The sequence below is a fragment of the Microchirus variegatus genome (genome assembly GCF_963457635.1).
Source record: "Microchirus variegatus genome assembly, chromosome: 18".
Taxonomy (NCBI): domain Eukaryota; kingdom Metazoa; phylum Chordata; class Actinopteri; order Pleuronectiformes; family Soleidae; genus Microchirus; species Microchirus variegatus.
Genome location: NC_139819.1, coordinates 21,701,558 through 21,725,692, shown reverse-complemented (window position 1 = coordinate 21,725,692; position 24,135 = coordinate 21,701,558). Strand labels below are relative to the sequence as shown.

General features: G+C 41.4%; 2 protein-coding genes across 2 annotated transcripts in view; both read right to left on the bottom strand.

The window, feature by feature from the left end:
• Nucleotides 1–14,290, bottom strand: part of pdlim2 (PDZ and LIM domain 2 (mystique)) — a 57,190-nt gene extending 42,900 nt beyond the window's left edge. Inside the window, exon 1 of the mRNA XM_083904736.1 lies at nucleotides 14,157–14,290. The gene's annotated coding sequence lies outside the window, so the exon portion shown is untranslated. The remainder of the gene's footprint in view (nucleotides 1–14,156) is intronic.
• A 4,413-nt stretch (nucleotides 14,291–18,703) lies between these two features.
• sorbs3 (sorbin and SH3 domain containing 3) overlaps nucleotides 18,704–24,135 on the bottom strand; it is a gene marked incomplete at its 3' end in the record, with an annotated part of 34,954 nt that continues 29,522 nt past the window's right edge. Inside the window, exons 13-21 of the mRNA XM_083904935.1 lie at nucleotides 23,880–23,950; nucleotides 23,462–23,523; nucleotides 23,317–23,363; nucleotides 22,420–22,534; nucleotides 22,215–22,340; nucleotides 20,423–20,953; nucleotides 20,251–20,318; nucleotides 20,033–20,139; nucleotides 18,704–18,765 (exon numbers count right to left, since the gene is read on the bottom strand). Of these exons, the coding sequence (XP_083761061.1) occupies nucleotides 18,704–18,765; nucleotides 20,033–20,139; nucleotides 20,251–20,318; nucleotides 20,423–20,953; nucleotides 22,215–22,340; nucleotides 22,420–22,534; nucleotides 23,317–23,363; nucleotides 23,462–23,523; nucleotides 23,880–23,950 (1,189 nt within the window). The remainder of the gene's footprint in view (nucleotides 18,766–20,032; nucleotides 20,140–20,250; nucleotides 20,319–20,422; nucleotides 20,954–22,214; nucleotides 22,341–22,419; nucleotides 22,535–23,316; nucleotides 23,364–23,461; nucleotides 23,524–23,879; nucleotides 23,951–24,135) is intronic.

Here is a 24,135-nt window from a genome sequence, read left to right as displayed (position 1 = left end):
CGGGATGTATCGCTATATGATTTTCTTGCCGTGTATTGATTATCACAGAATCGTCGTATCGTGATATTATTGGTATCGTGGACCATTGTATCGTGAAATACCCTGTGATTCTCACCCTTTGTAATGAGATCTTCTCATAAACGTGGACACAACCCGTGATACAACCACACTAAACCAAGTGGCTTTTATGTCAATAAAAGTCATGTAAGGTGAAGCCAGCGGGCAAATTATGCAATCTGTAAGAGTAAAGGCTGACTCACAGTGGAGGCGTCAACTGAAACTCTCTCTGAAAGGGGGCGTGGCACATTGGACTGAATATTTCCTACAATATCACGACACAATACAGACGTGGTATATAGTTGTATTAAATAATGACCATATCCTACACGGGTCTCACGACAACAGCTAATTATTTCACCTTAAACGGCACGGGTAACAGTTCTGCATCATCGATTCAAAGCGTGCTGCTGAATTACAAAATGTTTTGTTGCCGTATCCAGCACCAAAAACTATGTCTTGCTCATTGTTGAGCAATAAAGAGACATGTGACAGCGAGTTCAGCCTAACACCAGTAACCACAGCAACTATAAAACTGGATGACTGGCAACAAACATGCAACTCTACATACTTTAATTCAGAGAAAAGCACAAAAACAGAAGGAAAAACAAGTTGAACAGTTCTGTACATGGGAGCAAATCATGGGTTAACTTCTAAATATCTCTGCACAAACGTTGATCCAAACCACAGACATGTACTGTATATTGGGGACTTACTCCCTGACTCTCTCAAAGTCGAGTAATAAAAGCCTGTCAAAGGTTACAGTTATTGCCAATTGGGTCGTCAAAGATATTGACAACTGGGAACAATAAAAATGAAAAAGAAAATCTAAATCAAAGGCCAAGGGGAAGTGGATCTAGGACATCTGCCATGCTGTTCCCATAAACCCTCCAAACACTGGCCCACTACATGATGTGCACATTCCACAAGTGTTTGGGACTCGCCGTGCAGACCCAGTTACTCATTAACAGTCTGGGCCACAATTAGCACGGTTACTGCGCTCGCCGTCATTAAGGTTTCTAAATTGCTGCGGCTTCAAGAATCGAGTGCAGTTGTGATAACGACGGGGAGCAGCCGGGGGGGGGGGTGCAGAGCATCATCCAGTGTTGTTTTTGACAACCATCTTAGATTTAGTCTTAGTCTTTTGGACGAAAATGCTTATTAGTTTTAGTCACTTCTATATGTGATAGTTTTAGTCCAGTTTTAGTCGACGAAAACTCAAAAAGGTTTTAGTCGGAAAAGAAGTATAGTCTTTTAACAAATGTATTTAGGTCAATAAGTATTGGAGATTGTTGGTGGGCAATGTCGTACATAAGTTGTGATAATAGCAGCAGATCTATAAGTTCAACACATTGTGATCTTGCAGATTGGCTATTATTACACACAAAGAGATGACAACACCGTCACTGAATGTAAACATGGCTAAACGTGCTGCTAAAGAAACACACACATGATGAATTGACGTTAGCGTAACAAAAGCTAACTTTAGCCACTACTACCAACTACTGCGTCCAGTTATTGTCATGTCCTGCTTTCTTTCTGCCGCAAAATAATCCATCCGTTTGTTGTTTGCTAACACGTTAGAATAAAGATCGCTAGCTTAAAATGCTAATGAGTCCACTTACATAAGTGTCGGGTTAGAAGAAGTACAGTCGCAGTCACCCTCACCATCCATTCGGCACGCACACACACATCCAACGGAAACCTATGAAAGTTTATCGTACTATTGCACCGAGACGATTTTGTCTGTGGTTCACAACAACATAGAGCTGACGTTCTGACTTTTTGATACGATAACCGTCTCCTCTTGCATCTGAAATCCGCTAATTATCATGAACAAAATTGACTCTACCACTTTGCACTTCAACAGCGTCTCCGGGAAACGATACGCCGACAACGCGATCTACCGGAAGCAGCCCAGCGTTACCGGAAGGCACACGGTTGCTAGGTGTTCCATTGTGCACGTAGCCTATTCTGCTCTGGCGACATCTCTGCGTTTTTAGCCCACATGCCAATGTGGCAGGACAATCCCGACACGCAATGAGAAAGAATTCTAGTCATGAAGTCAGTGTAACTGTACCACAGACGTAGCCGCATACCTGCACACTGACACACAAAGAGGTGTCGGGACCAACAAGAACCAAACAGACGGCAAACAAATTCCCTCGACAGGTTTACCCCAGGGTTGGGCCGTCTGACGTCACTGTCCACTCGTCACCGACGTGACTCAGCCACACGTAGTTTGATCAACGTGCCACTAAATTTCCACCGATGGCACACGCGTTGGTGTGAATTTATAAAAACTTCTTACAACGGTTGTGGGAAAATTCATTTAATAACCAAGCGAAATTGGTACGGACACTGAAATATCCCTAAATGAAACGATATCAATAAATCAAAAACTGAATGGAATCTTTAGGGACCTTTGGGAAATCAGAAGCACTGCAGGCCCCGTTTATGACGTTTTATGGACCCAACTTTCAACAGGTCGGGTTTTCCCATTCAGATTCTGTCAGACAGAGTTGTCATTTCACTACAATCCAAAAAACGGTGGCACTCATGATGTCTACTTTTAGCGGGTCAGGCTCATGTGCGGCGAAGGCGTGACAGAAAGAACTGTTGACTGAGTGAAACGTAATCCGTCTGCGTCTACCAAAATAATTGTTAGTTGCAAACCAGGCTAAAGTTCCATTATATAACACATTAGCTTTTCACTTGCTAAATGCCTTGTGCTCAGCAACAGTTTTTAAAATCAACCAGACCTCAGGGTCAAAAGACTTTTCAAGGACTTTCCAGGACGAATTCCCTCAAATTCAAGGACCAGATGTGCTGACAAAGCTTAATAAGACGGGAGGACAACTTGTAAGAGCCGCTTCGTCCATGATGGCGTCCACTTTTATCGACTTGCAGCAAACGCTCTGCATCGGGACAAGTGATTGTCCTTGGGATCAACTTTACTCGCTCATTGTTCTGCATGGAATCTCACGTCAATGGCGGAGAGAGAGAGTGGAGGGTGTCCACAACACCGCTAGTTATTAATAATAATAATACATTTTATTTGTAAAGCACTTTTCATAAAGTTATCTCAAAGTGCTACAGAAACCAAAAAACAAAATAAACAAAAGACTAAGAGAAAAATCAGACACGATTAAAATCAGCAGAAGAAAGAATAGCTAAAGGAGGAGAAGAAAGTGCAGAAAAGAAAATAAAAACATCTAGGAACGACCTAGGAAAGCCTGTTCGAAAAGAAATGTTTTAAGCCCTTTTTTAAATTTTTATTTTTATTACGACTCAACGTTTGTTCTGGGTTAGGGTTAGTCTACGTACATCAAGCAATATAAATTAGCAAAGCTAAATATCAACTTAACTTCTCTCTTGCACAAAATTCAAGCACTTTCAAGGACTTATGACTATTTAGGGCAATTTCCAAAAACTTTTTCAAATTCACAAACTTTCACGGATTTCAAGGAGCCGTGGGAACCCTGTGAGCCAAGAAACCAGAAAATATTGACGTTTAAGAAGATAAAAAATCATTTGTTAAAGGCGCCATATGTAAGAATGTGGCCAAAAAACAGTTACTACACTCAAATTCAAAATACCGAGGTCTTTTACGTTTCGTTTCCTGACGTAACTGGCAACCCGTGGTCGCTCGGCAGCTGAGACTCTACTGACTGCAATGATTGGTAGACGGCGGTAGGTGGCGCCACATGACGCCAAAACATGATTTCAAATACATAAACATGATTTGCAGTCTGCTAAATATTTTTTTTTTAATGCAAATATTTTGTCTGTACTGTTGTTGTTGGTGAGTTCAGTTTGTTATATGAACATTATTCCTGAGTCTCTGTGACATATTAGGAGGATTTTATGGCCAAGTTGCTTTAGCTTTATTACATAATGCACCTTTTAAAGGTCTCAAAAATAGCCAAATCGATGAATCAATGATGCGATGGTTCTCATATCAAATATAAAGTGAGTGCATCCACATAACCATCATATATTTAAATCAATACAGTGGGAAACACTGAACTATGTCATAAATATGAGCTTCTGTCAAAAACATCATGGAATGTACTGGCAGAAATGATTATCTCTTGTTTCACAGCAGCTTCAAACAGACAAAATTATTTGGATTCACATGGTTTTAAAAGACCCGAATATTTGCGCGCTACTAGACGTGCAGATAAATCACGAGGCGAGGCGACAGGAAAAGAAGAAAAAACGCAAAAAAACAACAATAATGAGCATTTGGCTCGGACTCAATTTAAGCTTCCACAGGGACATTCACCCTGTGTGTGTGTGTGTGTGTGTGTGTGTGTACACTCTCTTATGTTAAAGGCCTTTGGCACCTGTCAAATCAATGAGAGATTGGCCCTACAGGCAAAACGAGATAATGGAGGTATGGCGTGGAGGTGCAGGTCTCTCATGAGGTTGAATTCGCGACTCGCTGCTCCAACACGCCGACACCCTCAAGGGTTTCAGTTTACAAAAAAGGATTTATTTTGAAATTAAATAGCTATGCACAATATTTATTAGCCATCATTTTTTACTTTAAAAAAAAAAAAAAAAAAAATAGTCGTGCGAAAATATACTGCAAATAAAACCATATGAAAGTGTCAGGTGTACTTACACTACAAGCCTCCTCTGTGTAACCTCCTGGTGGTCAGGAGCAGTAAAGCGGCACGTCTTTATAGTCCAACGTCAACGTGAGTTTAGTCGTCTAGCTTTAGTGTAAGGTGTAGTTACGGCGACGTCGGCAGAAGGAGGGGAACCTGCTAACAAGTCTGAAACTGTGTGTAATTACTGCGAGTGCAGCCGAGATGATGACGACGAGTCAACACACATGACTCACTGACTTTGATCCGCCTGTCACCACAACAAAGTGATGGCAACGAGCTGACATTTATCATAGTGTAGTGATGGTGAGACGGAGCCTCACGAGGCGTTGAACCGCTCGAGCCAATCGGTTCGAGAAAGCTTCGTGTGCACACGAAACCACCTACTGGCCAAGTGTATAATCACAGGCAGCTGTATCTGAACCACATACAGGGTATCCGCGGGGTCTTAAAAAGTCTTAAATCCAATCATTTGAATTTAAGGCCTTAAAATGTCTTAAATTCTCCTAAAATCTCATAAAAGGTCTTAAATACAATTTGTAAAGGTCTTAAAAATCGGAACTAAAGTAGGTCACCTGTGCTGCCCGGTGAGAATTTATCCAGCACCACTAGCTAGTGCGCTGTGCGCACGCCGCGTTACAGCTTAGCATAGCAGCGGAGAAAACGTAAAGAAAGCCCACAGCCAAGTCGAATTGCAAGTTCAACCATTTGTGGCTCCTATTTTCCTTCATTTCTTTTGTACTTTTTTGTCAGTATGGATTTGAAATGGGTCTTAAATTGTATTCATTGTGGTCTAAAAACAAAGTCTTGTAAAGTCTTATATTTGACTTGTTGAAACTTGCAGAGACCCTGCACGTAATGTGTGATGCATTGAATTTTTGTCTGTTATTCTCTGTTGGGAATGACTACTAATTATAAAAAAATGTATGACCAAATAATTTCTGTACATAAATGATCACATATCTGTATAATACATTTTTAGAATTTATTCTGTGCGCGAGTGAGACATCGTGGCCCAGTCGAGGTTACCACCAAACACCCAATATGTTTATTTATAGTAATATTTTATGCATCCCAAGCTTATTATTAAATGCTTTGGACAATATGCTTTACGTATTTATAACGCTTAAAGGCGCCATATGTAAGAATGTGGCCAAAAACAGTTACTACATTCAAATTCAAAATACCGAGGTGTTTTAGGTTTCGTTTTCTGACCTAACTGGCAACCCGTGGTTGCTCGGCAGCTGAGAAGCTACTGACTGCAATGACTGATAGAAGGCGGTAGGTGGCGCCACATGACGCTAAAACATGATTTCAAAACATAAACATGATTTGCAGTCTGTAAAAAAAATGTTTTAATGCAAATATTTTGGCTGTACTGTTGTTGTTGTTGGTGAGTTCAGTTTGTTATATGAACATTATTTATATACAGTATATATACTTTATACATTAAAAAAATCATTGACTCCCTCCGGATTCGATCCTACAACCCTCCTGCCTCTTGTCCACCTACTTAACTACTATACTACCACTATTACTCTGACATACTATACATTATATTTTTTATTTGACATATTACTCTCTCGCATTTGTTTCACCCTTAATGTTGATAACTGTTTGCTTATGTAACGCTGCTGTTTGCGCGCTAGGCTAACTGTAGCTAACACTGCTAATGGCAACAGCCTCGCCGTGAGCACCCACAGCACAGGTCGGCCCTTATTTGACCCTCATTATTGGTCATATTTAAACCATCCGGTCGATTATCTGTGGATCACAGCCGCCTGAATTCCCCGTAGGTTGACGGGATATGATACGACGATCCAGTACTCGGTATGATGCAAAATCAGCACCTTGTTGCTTTACTCGTTTATGGTTTTATGCACTGGTCTTGTTAAAAATCATATCGTTGTGTTATTCCTGGGTATTAACGCCTCATTTCATCCTGTCGGGCGGAAAAACACGCCGTTAGCATATGTAGCGCAGTAGAAAACATGTTAGGTGAAGAGCACTGGGTCAAGTCAGTAGACAGTGGTTTTCCTCCTTTGTGTAATAAAGTGTATCTGGCAGCCAAACCTGGCCACCTATAAGTGTTCACCCCTGTCCTGAATAACCACCACAGTGTTTCACAGAGACGGCTTTATTTCTTCGTAACCTTCGGGCCAAACTCGTCCGGATCAAAACAAACAAGCTCCGGCTTTCCAACACGCTGAAACCGAGGGAAACGGCTGATGAACATAGCAGACGACTCAGTCGGCGCAGAAAGAGCTCGGAAACACTCAGATGCACCGCTGTGGCTGCAGGGGAAATATTACTGCTATGAATCACACTCGTCAAAGCTCCACACACTGGTGGCCATGTGCCAGCGTGAACTTTCCACAGCCGGCATCAGTGATGCACCCTGCTGTTGACTTTACCCTGAGACTGATCCAAACCTACCTGGACACACACACACACACCCTCTGATTAAGAGGAATAAGAATGCAGTAATGAGCCGCTCCCCCAGGACTGAGAGGCGTCACATTATAAAAGCACACCCAGCTTGGTCAGTAGTAGATGTGAAACTGTCAAACAACAACAAGAAATGATGTCAAAAGGTGTGTAGTCTATAATGGCACATAGCACATGCCTCATTAATATACACAGCCGGCATCAGTGATGCACCCTGCTGTTGACTTTACCCTGAGACTGATCCAAACCTACCTGGACACACACACACACACCCTCTGATTAAGAGGAATAAGAATGCAGTAATGAGCCGCTCCCCCAGGACTGAGAGGCGTCACATTATAAAAGCACACCCAGCTTGGTCAGTAGTAGATGTGAAACTGTCAAACAACAACAAGAAATGATGTCAAAAGGTGTGTAGTCTATAATGGCACATAGCACATGCCTCATTAATATAATCATAGACTCGGGTTGCTCCCTTTTCAATAAAAGAAAAACTTGAGGGTGTGTTTGCCTCTCCTTTGTCGCAGGAAAGTAACACAACCGCACCACAAACGTCCACAAGAGTTATTATTACAACAAGTAGCGACACTTTAAAGCTTTAAAGTGGTCCTGTTGCACATATATGTGAGTTATGGAGGTCTACTTACATACATTAACTTGTTTTTATGCTCAAAAACCTCCTAGTTGGTGTGAACGAGCCGATAGAAATCTCTCCTTACAGACGCTCTCCTCAGCTGCGATATTTCAGACTGACCAATAGTGAGTTTGTGTGAGTTTTCGTTGAAGAGTTCACCGCTGAAGGAAGATGGACAAGGAAACCCGCAGAAGGACTGAACTGTGGCTGTACTTTTTAACAAAGACAGACAGACGCTTCTGCTCGGTGAGTGGACTCGTTAGCATTTTAAGCTAGCGATCTTTATGCTAATGTGTTAGCAAACAAACGGATGGATTATTTATTTCACGGCAGAAGGAAAGCAGGACATAGCTGGACACAGAAGTTAGTAGTAGTGGTTAAAGTTAGCTTTTGTTATGCTAACGTCAATTCATCATGTGTGTGTTTCTTTAGCAGCATGTTTACATTCAGTGATGGTGTGGTCATCTCTTTGTGTGTTATAATAGCCAATCTGCAAGCTCACAGTGTGTCGCAGTGTGTTGAACTTATAGATCTGCTGCTATATTTACAACTTATGTGCGACACTGACCAACAACAACCTCCAATACTTAATATATATATACCTAAATAAATTTTTTAAAAGACTATATTTCTTTTTTGACTAAAACTATCACATATAGAAGTGACTAAAATGTGACTAAAACTAATAAGCATTTTAGTCCAAAAGACTAAGACTAAGGCCCCCGTCCAAATACCTCCCCTAACCCTACATTTTTGCCCTAACCCTACATTTTGCGCGTTCATGTGTAGCTGGGAGCAAGGGGAAATGTGATTTTCTCCTTATAATCAACCCTCAAAATGTAGTGAGCTCTGATGCGGGCTTAAAAAGAAGTGGAAGATGGAATTACCCATGATGCTTTGCGAATTCAGCGAGCCGGCTGATATTTTTCCTACAAAGATGGCGGCCACATCTGCCGAGGAACATTTTCGTTGTAATATATTTTCGCAAATAAGCACGTTCCAATGTCGAATTGTGTTGGAATATGTTGGTTTGATACACATACAAAGGACCGTTGAGCTTTGAACACTAATGTCAGAAAATAAGTGAATGAAAATAATAGCACGCTCCACCGGTAGAATTGTCAACATGTGACGTAGGTTAGCACGTTCGTTACTTTAACTACGCTAATTTGCATGTAGTGGCGTCCCAATACCACTTCCCTCAACGATTGGAATTTACGGTTGAGGGAACTGAAAAACTAAGGGGACATTTTAAGGGGGAGGTGTTGGGACAGAGCCTTAATCTAAGATGGTTGTCAAAAACAACACTCCACTGATCTGCAGGTGGAGTTACTGCTGCTCACACTCAACAGACTCAAGCAGCAATGGAGACAGTCGACCACATCCTCTGCATCACCATCATCATCACGCAGCAGTGGGTGCTTCACACACCAAGCACCGCTTTGTTCATCAGCTCTGCAGACAAACTGCTGCGTGTCGTTCACCATCCTCCACAAAATCACAACTCATCAAAAACTCAACAGATTATTCACGACTTCCTGTCGAAACCGTGCCGCACATGTACGTCGCTGCCAGCTGGACAACAGAGCGACGAGGTTTAAACAAAGCCTATAAAAGATGATTAAAAGTTATCACGTTTGTTTTGATTCGCGATGGAACCACAGTTCAAATTAGAAAAACATTTTTCCTCCGAATGATGCGACATGAAGCAGAGCCGTTGGTTTGCTCTGTCTGGAGTTACAGTGGTCTGTTTCAGTCTGTCGGAGCAGCAACACTGGGTTCTTTCTCAAGTGAGCGACTCGCTCGCCAACATACAGTCCCAGTGATTTATGTAAAGTGGCACACCGTATCGTTCAAATAATCGTGGGACCCCGAGGATTTAATCATCAATAATCTCAGTTAAAGGGTTAACATTTCAAAAATATTTATATCAAAAATTATAATATTTGACATATATACGTCAGGCTGAAGTAGCTTTAAAAGACTGATAATTTAAAGTGGAAAAAAACATTAATAGACAATGTTTTATAGCAGCTTTTGCGAAGGTGGCTGTTTTCTGCCACAAGGAACACTTTAGGGATTTTTTTAAAGGGATTCCTGAGGGTTAAAGTTGCAGTGTGGAACATTTGATGTTGTTGATGTTATTATATACTGACAGGCTCTGTCGGGCAATACTATCAGACCTGACTGAGGGAGCGTTTGTGTGTATACACCAGCAGCACGGAATTAACTTTTTCGTTGGCGCTTCTTCGCAAGAACATTTTCTGCAACGTCGGTCATGTTTTTGTATCATTAGTAGGGAGGCACGATATTATCGATCGACTTTAAGACGTATTATCAGATATCCACAAACGCGTAAAAGACCCCCCCCCCCAATATGACTACTGACTTAAAGAGTAGACTGGAAAAGCTGCTACGTCCTTGATTTCTACACCTTAGACATCAAACTCAAGGCCCGTTTCTCAATACCCAAGTATGCCAGTGATGTACTTGCTTACTTGGAAAGTACATACTTGAGAAGTACGACTGAAGTACATACTTGCCAAGCACGGGAGTACACGAGCACAATTCTTCAATTGGAACAGCAGCGTACTTCCTTGTTCTACTGTTTGAATGGCGCGAAGCACTTAAGCCTCATTACCGCCACCTACAGTGTTGATGAATGGACATATAAAATACTTTTAATAAATACATATATTGTTGTTATTTTCACATTTTAAATATTTTATACACTATAAGATAGTGTCCATTATATGTAAATACATATACAATGACAGTGCGACAGTGCGAATATAAATATAAAATTCAAAGTTACAATAAGTTAAACATTAATATTATACAGTCCCTAATTTCTCGCTCAAATGATTTCAAAACTGCGTTCCGGGACACAGAAAAATATTTATTTCAGGATTATATTTGTATTTTATCCTGCTATGTTCCGCCGAAATGCATTCTGGGATATATGGCTTTCCCAAGTACGCTCAAGTCACCACCCGATGCATACTTGATAAAATGGGCGGAGCGAGAACACTTCCGGGTATGAGAACCGTACTCGCTGCTCGCGTTCTTGAGAATTGGAACAGAACTTGGACTGAGGCTGATGACGTTTTCACAAGTACGGGAGTACGCAAGTACGCACAAGTATGGATATTGAGAAACGGCCAAGGACTTTCCAGGACCAATTCCCTCAAATTCAAGGACCGACACAACATAACGTAAGATGGACGGCAACTTGTGAGTGACACAGTAGGGAGAAGGTCCATCAACGGCAGGCAGCGGGGGGTTTACATTGGTAATGTTCTGTCTAGACACTTTAAATGGAAACAGAGAGACATAATTATAGGTGCTGGGGGCTTAAACTTGAGTGGACTTTCCAATTCAAAGTCATCGCCGTCCACTTAAAGAGGATGAGAGAAAAGATAGCACCGTCACCCCGTTTGGGTTAATGGGACATAAATAACGTACTTAAAAGTTTTCCGAGGCTGCACCTGGTTCAGACAGACCTGCCCTCCACAAATCACAGTCCTGACTACAGAGGCATTAACAGGGTGGAGGGTCTGCAGTAAAACCTGCACACTGTGTGGGCTTAGGTTTGCTCGTCATCATCATCATCATCAGCCATGACGGCTTAAACTGTACGCGGACGCTTTAACACCGTTTCACTGCATTCTCACACTCGTCATCGGCAGGTTGAGCGACGACGACGACATGACAGGCCTAAATTACACCACGTCATAAACGCCACCACATTAAACCTGCACGCGACATCCACCAGACCCGCGCACCACTGCGTGTCAAACAAAACATTAGCGTTATAAGTCACCTGAGGTTTAAACTCGCAACCTCAGACATTAAGGCCCCGTCCCAATACCTCCCCTACATTTTTGCCCTAACCCTACATTTTGCTCGTTCACGTGTAGGGAGGAGCAAGGGGGAGTGCGATTTTCTCCTTATAATCAACCCTCAAAATGTAGTGAGCTCTGATGCGGGCTTAAAACAAAGTGGAAGATGGAATTACCCATGATGCTTTGCGGATTCAGCGAGCCGGCTGATATTTTTCCTACAAAGATGGCGTCCAAAACATTTTCGTTGTAATATATTTTCGCAAATAAGCACGTTACAATGTCAAATTGTGTTGGAATATGTTGGTTTGATAAACATCCAAATGACCGTTGAGCTTTGAACACTAATGTCAGAAAATAACTGACCATTTATGAAAGCAGCTAGCTAACTAGCAAGCGAGTGGCTACCCGCCGAGTGCTTCGAGAGAGCACGCCCGCCATGTTGTTGATGTTATTATTCCGACAGGCTCCGTCAGGCAATACTATCAGACCTGACTGAGGGAGTGTTTGTGTGTACCAGCAGCACGGAATTAACTTTTCATTGGCGTTTCTTTGCGTTTTCAGTCAAAAGAAGAACATTTTCTGCAATGTCAGTCATGTTTTTGTATCATTAGCAGGGAGGTCTTAAGTTCAACAAAGACAGCAGCCACATCTGCCGAGGAACATTTTCATTGTAATATATTTTCGGAAAAAAGCACGTTTACGATGTTGGAATATGTTGGTTTGATAAACATCCAAAGGACTGCTGAGCTTTGGACACTAATATCAGAAAATCAGTGATGATTTATGAAAGCAGCTAGCTAACTAGCTAGATAGCGGCTATTTGCCGAGCGCCCCGAGAGAGCACGCCCGCCACGCAGAGCTGCATGACAGACAAACGCTCTCAAAGCACCCGGCAAACAGCCGCTAGCTAGCTTTTTTTGGATGTGTGTAACAGCGTTCACTTGAACCCTGGACTTGTCAGTTTTCAATCACATTCGCAATTTAGCGTTTTACGAGCATTTTTCCTGAATGAAAATAGTAGCACGATCCACCGGCAGAATTGTCAACATGTGACGTGGGTTAGCATGTTCGTTACGTTAACTACGCTAATTTGCATGTAGTGGTGTCTCAATACCACTTCCCTCAACGAGGGGAATTTACGGTTGAGGGAACTCAAAACTAAGGGGAAATTTTAATGGGGAGGTATTGGGACGGACACATGAGTCCCAATTCTGATGAGCTAGCTGTGAAGTGCACACAACTAATTGGCAATTAGTTCGGTAGACGAAACGCCGATAGCAGCAACAAGATCAGACCTCTGCCAGAGCTTAGACACACAGCTACTACACTTTTTATCTTCCATAAAAATGACAAAATTCATCCAGATCTGTTCAGATCTCACAAAAGATTCAGATTAAATCCGACAACAACTGTGGACAGGAAGTAGCTAACACAAGGACAAAACTTACAGATAAACCCACGCCTATGAAAATATAATCACCTTGGCAGAGGTCATGAAAACACATGAAAGTTGGCAATATACCTTTAAAGATGGCAAAGAATTGTGACCCAAATATTAGCCATGACAACAGCAAATGTTTGCATAATGTGGCAACTCATTTCCACCCAAATCTCTAACGCCTAAAAAGGAACATTTTGACAACTTTGTTTGGCGACCCAAAATAAAACTCCTGCGACCCATCAGTGGGTCTCCAACCAGTCTTTGAGAACCACTGAGTTTGTGAAAAGGCTAATTAAAGCTAAGTGTTAAAATGATGCATCAGCACAAAAGTGTCATATTAACTGCAAAGTTGCTCAAAAGTGGCACAAGACTCAATCTGAACGACACTGGTATCAGTACATAGTTCATCAATGTTCATCAGTGTTTACCAAACCTGGAAATGATGAGGTCTTCAAATGGGAGGGAAAAAATATTTGAGTTACACATTTAAACTCAGAATTTCTGACTTAATAGTCAGAATTTCTAATAGTCAGAATTCCGCATTTTAAGTCAGAATTCTGAGAATAAAGTCAGAATTCTGAGAATAAAGTCAGAATTCTGAGAATAAAGTCAGAATTTGTGAGTTTAAAGTCAGAAATTTGAGAATAAAGTCAGAATTTCAGACTTTAAAGTCAGAAATTTGAGAATAAAGTCAGAATTTGTGAGTTTAAAGTCAGAAAATTGAGAATAAAGTCAGAATTTGTGAGTTTAAAGTCAGAAAATTGAGAATCAAGTCAGAATTTGTGAGTTTAAAGTCAGAAATTTGAGAATAGTCAGAATTTGTGAGTTTAAAGTCAGAAATTTGAGAAAAAAATGTCAGAATTTCTGACTTTAAAGTCAAAGTGTCTGATTTAAATTCAGAATTTCTGACTTTAAAGTCAGAATTTGTGAGTTTAAATTCAGAATTTGTGAGTTTAAAGTCAGAATTTTGAGAATAAAGTCAGAATTTCTGAGTTTAAAGTTTAAAGAACTCAAATCTTGTTTCCCTCCGTGGCCTTAATCCTCTTCCGTAGGACTTGACTCGTGTAATTTAGTAAAAACAGAATTTAGCGATGACCGACGCCATGTTGACTCACCGCAGTGAGGTCCAGGTGTCTTCTCCGTCTTCTCCACCTTCTCCACCTGCTCCTTCTGTCGTGGACAAACGCAGCAGCAGCAGCAGCAGCAGCAGCAGCAGGTCCAGGATCTGCTCGGACTCGCAGGCGAGGACAAAAACAACGTTTGAACGAGTTTCCTCCGCGGACCTGGGAGCAGCGGCGGTGATGAAGCTCTTTAATCCCTAATCCCTAATCCCGTGTGTCAGGCTCTCGTCTGCTGCGGGGTGGCACGCGCGCGCGACAGAGAGCACCACCTGTGGCTGCGCGCGCAGCGGAGAAATCACTGGAGAGTGGCGCGAGCTCGCGCTGCTGCCATGTGCTGTTACCAAAATAAGGGAGGGGAGGGGCGAGGGGGCGGGGCGAGGGGGCGGGGCGAGGGGGAGGGGAGGAGACGATCGAGACATTAATGTGAAATGACTGCGCGACCCCTACTGACGGAGTAGAGTATTGCACCACGGTGGCATCTTCTACACTGATAACCAAACGTTTTATTTGAGCACAGTTTTTAAAAAGAACAAAGTCATTGTTTTTGCTCATTGAGTAATTTGTTGGGTTTCTCTTCTTTGTATAATATTGTACATGTTTACAATATTACAATATTATACTGTGAGATAATGTCATGGTCAGAAAGAAAATAATTTAATTGTGGCCACAAAATACTATTTCATGGCCAAAAAATAGTAAATTGTGGATACGAAATATTATTTTGAGGCCACAATTTACTATTTTGTGGCTACAATTTACTATTTTGTGGCCACAATTTACTATTTGTATAATATTGTAAATATTTCTGCCTCATTATTAGTAAATAGTATTTTGTGGCCACAATTTACTATTTGTATAATATTGTAAATATTTCTGCCTCACTATTAGTAAAATAGTAAATTGTGGACAAAAAAAAATATTTTGTGGCCACAATTTACTATTTTATGGCCATGAAATAGTATTTTGTGGCCACAATTTTTGGCCACAATTTACTATTTTATTGCCATGAAATTGCATTTTGTGGCCACAATTTACTATTTATATAATATTGTAAATATTTCTGCCTCACTATTAGTAAAATAGTAAATTGTGGACAAGAAATAGTATTTCTATTTTGTGGCCACAATTAAAAATTTAAAAAATAAATAAATGTTTTTACCATGTCATGTCCAGGGCTCCATGCTATACAAATAAAATTGAATAAGAACGCATTTTTGGAAACAATTAAAAGAAATCTGACTTCTACTACTAATCTCAGAATTTTTGAGGTTCTATTTTTATTATTATTATTATTATCATTATTATTATTATTATTATAAAAATGTGTTTCCAAAAAAGTTAATGTGGTCTTAATCCCCTTCTGTAAAAGATAAAAAGTTAGAATATATGTATACATATATATATATATATATATATATATATATAAATAAAAGTCAATAATGTGGCTCTAATCCTCTTCCATAAATTAACAACATAAACCGTTGCAAATCTGTGCAAAATACGTTTTTACTTCTATTTTTAACAGGATAAATCAGCCTAAACAAGTAAATGAGACATTTTCAAAAGATATAAATTTGTTTAAAAAAATTGTATGTATTTACTCACTAATCTTCATTAAAAATCGATCAATATTTGATGAGGCAAATTTAATAACATTTAAAAACAATAACACTCAGATAAATGAAAGGTGTCTCTGTGTCTGGCGCTATACTGCCCACCTGTGGTCATTCTGTGGAAATGGAAAAAATCAACCATGCACTACATACTAGTATACATAAATTGTATGTGTTGTATTTATATTTGTCAGCATCAGTTATTCTTCCTTTATTTAATTGACCTTGTGATGTTTTCCACTAAAGGTAAAGAAATGTTGTTTTGGAACAAACTAAATGAAATAAACGTTTCTGTGGAACAATTCAAAGGTTTGTTGTTAGTGTTGAATGAACACAGGGAGAAAAAAAAACTCACACAAGAACACAGATGTGTTTCAGTATCACTCTGTAATGTCTAAATGCTTTAAAAAAAAAAAAAAGGAAAAAAAAGTGCGTACCATACACGTGAGATACATTATCTTAAAAAGCAAATATATTATACTTTTAATTGGTTACATGTTTGTACAATCATCTCATATTTCTGCCTAAATATTATTTTTTGTACAGTGAAATCCTGAATAAATCATAGCAAACTGATGAAGCGAGATAACATTCCGACGCTGGCACGAACATGAGTGATCTTCTGAACACTGGGTTCTCTTTTGTTGTTGTTGTTGTTTAAAAGTGACAAAGGAAAATCTCTGACTTTGTAAAAAGCAGTGGCAGAAACACAAGAGTGCTGGGATTGTTCAGTGTAGAATTAGCAAAAAATATAGATTTGGCACATGAAGCATTACTTTCAAAAAAAATATACCATAAACATTATTGTAGGATTTACAAAAGCTTGACGTTGTAAGTTGCATTTGACTCAAACTTCTTTTAGAGCACAATAGGGCTGTCACTTTTTATGTGTATGTGTATTCAAATGTATAAAAACCCTGTTGGAGTTACAGCCTAGAAGCACAGCGGACTATCTGAAGTCATTATTGCATGATCCAGCAGGGGGCGCTTAAAGTCAGAAGTCTGACAATAAAGTCAGAATTCCGAGTTTAGAGTCAGAATTCCTGAGTTTTTAAAATCAGAATTCTGAGATTAAAGTCAGAATGTCTGAGTTTAAAGTCAGAATTCTGAGTTTAAAGTCAGAATTTGTGAGTTTAAAGTCAGAATTCTGAGAATAAAATTAGAATTTCTGAGTTTAAAGTCAGAATTTCTGAGTTTAAAGTCAGAATTCTAAGAATAAAATTTGAATTTCTGACTTTAAAGTCGGAATTTCTGAGAATAAACTTAGAATTTCTGAGAATAAAGTCAGAATTTCTGAGAATAAAGTCAGAATTTCTGAGAATAAAGTCAGAATTCCGAGTTTTAAGTCAGAAATCTGAGAATAAAGTCAGAATTTGTGAGTTTAAAGTCATAATTCTGAGAATAAAGTCAGAATTCCACACTGAACAATCCCAGCACTCCTGAGTTTAAAATCTGAGATTAAAGTCAGAATTCTGACTTTAAACTCAGGAGTGCTGGGATTGTTCAGTGTGGAATTAGCAAAAAATATAGATTTGGCACATAAAGCATTACTTTCAAAAAATGTATACCATAAACATTGTAGGATTTACAAAAGCTTGACATTGTAAGTTGCATTTGACTCAAACTTCTTTTAGAGCACAATAGGGCTGTCACTTCTTATGTGTATGTGTATTCAAATGTATAAAAACCGTGTTGGAGTTACAGCCTAGAAGCACAGCAGACTATCTGAAGTCATTATTGCATGATCCAGGGCGCTTGGATTTTACGCGTCAAAAAACATTCGACAGTAATGATTTTTATTCTAGTCATCGACTGGATGTAAAAAAAAAACAAACATAAGTCATCCAGTTTAATGCCTGAAGCCTATACAGAAGTAACCATATACTGATTAGCCACCTGGGGGCGACCCCGCTGTTTGTAAAAAGAAAATTAGCCGACTTCCCGCTTGATTTACACCATCATTAAACATGTTTTTTTCCACTGTTAGCTTAGCTGTTAGCCCCAACTGACCTCATGTGTGACTCCGCCTTTCGCCATATGTCAGCACCAATTGGCTCCTCCCCCCCGTGAAGCCTCATGTGGAGGATAAAGCAGTAGACAATGAGTTGTGTGTGTGTGCGTGTTGGACAGTGACAGCCCGTGGACACAATCTGACTCTACTTTCACCTTTGGCGACAAACATCATACACAAACAAAGCCAAACAGTTTATATAATGAACACATTTTATAAACATGCATTAATTACATTCGCTCTTCTGCAAAAAGCCCTTTTTTTTTTTTAAAAAGGCGGTAAACTTATCTTGACTTATGTCCGAGCCCTTACTTCTACAGAGGTTCACGTTGTTGTTGTTGTTTCCACAAATTTGCCCAGGGATTTGGTTTTTTTTCAGAGATCTGAAGGGAAATCTGGAGGAGATATTTGAAAAAGGAAAAAATTAGTGATCCAACAAATGCTGGGGGGGGGGGTGTGGAATGTACCATCCTCATTCACACTCGTCAGCAGTGGCTGGTGACATCAGAGGTGGGCTCTGTGCTGTTCAGACGCAAAGAATGCAAATTTTCCTGCAGCTGCAAATAGTTGTGGAACAAAAAAGACCATTCTTCACATCTGAAACACTATCATCAGCATTCATTCTTTCCTCTGTGTGTGTGTGTGTGTGTGTGAAAACACTCTCAGTGCAACATAGCACAAACACACACTCATGCAGGGAAGTGAGAAAACACACACACGGTGCCCCCTGTCTTCACCTCGCCTTCTGGGAGACAGGGGAAACATGCAGGGGTTTGGAGCGTGGCGTCGGGCAACGGAACGGACCAAATGCTGCGGGGGGGGGGGTGTCAAAGCGCTTTCTGTCAGAGTGAACTGAAGCCACAACACGGGGCTCGTTTGAGTCCAGGTGGACGAGGGTGAGCGGGGAAGTGCGGGAGTCAAACTGGTGCCACGTAATTCCCGGGGAACGTTCCAAAAGCACGAGTCCTTTCTGACGTACCTGCAGACGAGAGAGAGAGAGAACACGCTGTAGCCAAACACCACAAATCTGCAGTACACCATGATGTCCACTAGAGGGAGAACACGCGCTGTAGCCAAACACCACAAATCTGCAGTACACGATGATGTCCACTAGAGGGAGAACACGCGCTGTAGCCAAACACCGCAAATCTGCAGTGCACGATGATGTCCACTAGAGGGAGAACATACACTCTAAATCTGCAGTACCTCATGATGTCCACTAGAGGGAGAACTGCGTCTATGAGATGTTTTGATATCGAGTACAAGGAATAAATTCCTCACTGGTTACTGCATTCAAAATGCCGAGGTCTTTTTAGGTTTCGTTTTCTGACGGAACTGGCAACCCGCGGTTGCTCGGCAGCTGAGACTCTACTGACTGCAATGATTGGTAGACGGCAGTAGGTGGCGCCACATGAAGCTAAAATATGATTTCAAAACATCAACATGATTTGCAGTCTGCAAAATATTTGTTTTAACGCAAATATTTTGTCTGTACTATTGTTGTTGGTGAGTTTGCAGTTTGTTATATGAACATTATTCCTGAGTCTCTGTGACATATTAGGAGGATTTTATGGCCAGTTGCTTTAGATTTATGACATAATGCACCTTTAAATAAGTTAGAACTTCCCATTTCGAACATTTTTTTTCGTCCTGTAAATTCACTTACAATCCAATTTACTACATTCAAATCTCAAAATAACATAACTGCCAAGGCTTCATACTAACAACAACAAGTTTTCTCCGCTTCTATGCTAAGCTATAACACACCGCGGCGCGCGCACAGCACACTAGCTAGTGGTGCACGATAAATTCTCCCCGGGCAGCACAAGTGGGCTACTTTAGTTCCGTGTTGTAGTTATTGTTGTTATCGCAATCTCAAAAATCGAAACATTTATGCACGTTTTAAATAAAAGTAACGTTAGTAGATTTTTAAGACCTTACAAAATTGTATTTAAGACCTTTTTTATGAGATTTTAGGAGAATTTAAGACATTTTAAGGCCTTAAATTCAAATTTAAATATTTTTAAGACCCCGCGGATACCCTGTGTCCAGCAACATTGTGCCAGTAAAGGCTGATAGTTTTGCTTGACATAGCACATTTCCAGATGAAGGGCACATCATACAAATTATATTAAATCATTTATATTCATGAAGACCAAATAGAGAAAGAAAAAAACAAAACACCAAAACTTTATATAGTTCTTTGTTTGTTTTTTTGTGTTGATGATAAAGTTCTTCATTCTTACCTACAAACCAGCCATCGTCACACTTCTCCATCACTTGTACGATGTCTCCTTCTCTGAGCTCCAGCTCATCTGAATTCTGTGGTTTGTAGTTGTAAACGGCCTTGTACCTAACATTAACAACAACACATAAAAGAAAATATATAGAGAGAGAAATTAGCAGGAAAAAAGCACAAAAAAAACGGTGAAAAACAAACAAACATGTCAATCTCATGACGTACGGTTGGCGCTGCCCCACTGCTGCAGCACTTTGAGGCTGGGAGTTGACGTGTGGATTAGACGGAACACCCTAAAAAATACATGAGAACCTCACGTCAGGCTTTATGAAATGATGATTCACGACGACGCAACACAAACAGTCAGTCAGAGCGCGGGTGAGGACATGCAGCCGACCTGTGAGGGATCAGACGGTGAAACGGCTCCAGCTGTGGAGTTCTGTTTGGGAGAGTGAGTCCCGGACCAGTGGCTGTTCTGGCGGGCGGTGGGCGACGTGGATTTGTGCGGGCTCTGCGGCCACCGGTAGGCCGCGTCGTTGGCCGTCAGCGTGGGGGAGCGTGACTGTGAAAGTGGGCTGCCGTACGGTGCGGGTGAGCGTGAGGGTGAGGGTGAGGGTGAGGGCGAGGACGGCTTCAGCGGGGAGTGCTCTGATCTGGGGCTGAGGGAGGTGGGGGTGAACAACGGCGAGCGTGGACAGGGTGAGTGGAGTGGACGGCCCGGACTCTGGGGACCGGGCGACACGGGGGACATGGGGGACACGGGGGACAGGGGGCCCGGTGAGTAGTCGTCGGAGGACGAGTATCTGGTGCGAGGCATCTTGTTGACCTGGACGTATGTGGCGGGGAAGATGCCGCTCCGGCTCGTCCCGGAGATCCTGCCCTCCAACCACTTGTCATCGACGCGCCTGCTGATGCCGATCACTTCACCCTGAGGAGCAATTCAAACAGATTTAAAGGCGCCACACGTAAAGAATGTGGCCAAAAACGGTTACTACAACATTCAAATTCAAAATTACAGAGGTCTTTTAGGGCTTAAGCTTTATGCGACAATGATACTGAACCGCAAAAGTGCCGTTTTATTTTCACGTTCAGACGAGCGTCTTTGGGTGGAAATCTGCGCGCACGCGGTGACGCAAAAGTGTGTGAAATTTGATGTAGTGTGCATGCCAGGTGGCTAGGTGGCGCTGTGAAGCACTGCCATACAACAACACAAGGAGCGCAGTAGCGTTGAAACGTCCTTCTTCTTCTCTCAAGTAGCGCCAAGTAGCAGCTAAGGCGACTTGAATGTCCGACTGATGGATTATAATCCCACATGTTTGTTGTTGTTTGTCTGTACTGTACATGGATCTGACGTCAACGCGTACAGGAGGATAGCCAGCGTGAGCAGCTCAGAGCGCACTTTTGTGTTTTCAACCCTTTAGACGGGAACGCCACGGTGGAGCGTTTTTAAGATTTCCACTCTGGAGGGTGGCTTCATTTTTTTTGCGGTTTTTTTAAGCCTCAAAAACGCCTGATAAAATATTTTGTCGCTTTATAACTTCATCACTAAATATAACTATATAACTATATAACTATTGCCACAAAGTTGGAAGCATAGCATTGTCCAAGATGAAGCGTTAAAGGGATACTTCACCGATTTGAATGTGGCTTTGTGTTGCTAGAATAGCAGTAGTATTTTTTAGAAAATGTACTTCCCTCCCTCAGTTTTTCCCTGACTTGTAACAAAATCTGTTTTCCCTTATCCAAATGTGCCCTACTGTGAGTCAAATGACGCGTTTTGCATCACAGTAGGGCAAATTTTGAAAATGGAAAACAATGCAGGAGCACTGCGGGCCGTGGTTGCGTTGCCACTGTTAGCAGCGAGACGCCATGTTTCTACGGGAGCCTGTACTGTGAGTCATTTGACTCACAGAAGGGCAAATTTGGATAAGGGAAAACTGATTTTTTTTACAACTCAGTGAAAAACTGAGGGAGGGAAGCACATTTTCTAAAAATACTACTGCTATTCTAGCAACACAAAGCCACATTCAAATCGGTGAAGTATCCCTTTAAGATTGTCCTTCACTGGAGATAAGACGCCTGGAGCCCAAATCCTGACTGACTGACATCTTTGCTGCCGCTCCAGATTTTAGCTCCAGGACAACAACGATGTATTCCGTCAACGTGAAAAAATGATCGCGCTCACTCACTTTACGAAAGGACAGCTCGACTGGAAGGTCGGCGTTGAAGTTATAAAGAGCCACAGCTTCGCCGTAGTCCAGCACCTGCAGAGTGGGAGACTTTATAGGCGTCGGCTTCTCCGAAGGAGGAAGAACCTTCGAGGACGAAAACGAAACGGGAAGTCTTTTAGTCTCAGATAATGGTATAAAAATGAAAGACGGGAACATATCTCACCTCTACATAAGACGTGGGGAAAATCCCAGCTCTGCCGTGATGTTCTCCTTCAAACCAGTTGGCGTCGACTTGTCTGTGGATGTAAACGATGTCTCCTTTCTGCAGCGTGAGCTCCCTGAGGAGATGGAAAAAGTGATGTTTTTCTTAGACACGATGCCGCGTTAAACCCAACTTGCGATAACTTAAAGGGATACTTCACCAATTTGCACGTGGCTTTGTGTCGCTAGATTATGTATCGTATTTAAAGGTGAAGTAAGTGGTTTATAGTGCCCTCTAGAGGAGAGGCTGAAATTTACAACAAAGAACTGCTGCTCTGCTCACCCCCTCCCTTCCCTGAGCGCTACGGTGTACGCAGTCGGTCAAATGTCGTCCTCGTCGTCTTTCTCCGTGTCAGCAGATGAGGTTCGTGAGGCGAGGAAGAGGGCGGAGCTACCGCGGCCGTAGCGGACGAAGCGGAGAGAGTGGAGGCGGGACTTGCTGCTACAAGTAAAGAGACGCTCGATTTGTTCTCTCGCATTTGTCCTTATAGGCTCCGGTAGAAACATGGTGTCTCGCTGCTAACAGTGGCTATGCAACCGCGGCCCACGACCATGTTATTTTACATGACTTTTTGAAACACTACGAAAATGAAACAAAAACTTTTAGACAATGCAGGAGCACATAATATGTATAAAAGAGTGGATTTTGGGTTCGTATAAACCCATAAAAACTACACAGGGACACTGTGTAGAAAATTTGGATAAGGGAAAACTGATTTTTTTACAAGTCAGGGAAAAACTGAGGGAGGGAAGCACATTTTCTAAAAAATACTACTTTTTTAGATACTACTAACACAAAGCCACATTCAAATCGGTGAAGTATCCCTTTAACGAACAATAAGCTCCTCGTGTTCCTCACTTGGGCGACTGAGCCTTGAAATTGAACTTGGCTCTCGCTGCTTTCATCTGTAACAAAGAGCAAATGTGTTTAACCGAGTATTCAGATCAACAACAACAACAAAATGCCAAGATTTTCCAGGAAAGTCACAGAGAGATTGACGTACCTTTTTCTCCTCTTTCTTAACCGGGAGCTCCATGGCGTCACGGGCTGGAGAAAGACGTTCTACTGTGGGACGCAGTGAAGACACGGCGGTGTGAGCGGAGGGGTAAAAAAAAACGTGCCTGCTTTGTTTGGCATGTTGTTTTTGAATGCGATTCCCGTGAAAGCAATCACAGCCTTCAGACGACTTCACTGCCTCAGTTCAAAAGGGATCTCGAGTTTCCAAGGAACAACAATTGGACCGAGCTAATCTTTAATCGGGTCTTTAGAGCCTCACTTCCTATGTTTGTGGGCTTCCTCCACACCCAGACTGTGCAGAGGCTTTTCCATGCTCACATGAGCCTGATGTGAAAACACCAGAGCAGAAGTGGATTATAGTTTAAAAAAAAAAAAAAAAAAAGTGTAGAAAACTCCGTCCTTACCATGTGTGGGAGCAGAAGTCTGTGATGTGCCAACAGAGCGATGGACAGGCTGCTTTGGGGCTGATAGATTTCTGAAAAAGCAGAACAAATTGTGCTTATTAAGGCAAATATGACTGTCATTGTGTCGACAAAAGGGTTTTTGTAACGACAACAAAGGACAGACGAGCACGTCTATAAAGAGTTGGGGTGAATTCCAATTCCTATCTTAACCCTCAATCTCAAAAATGTCCCGATTCTCAGAAAAATTCAGTTGAGG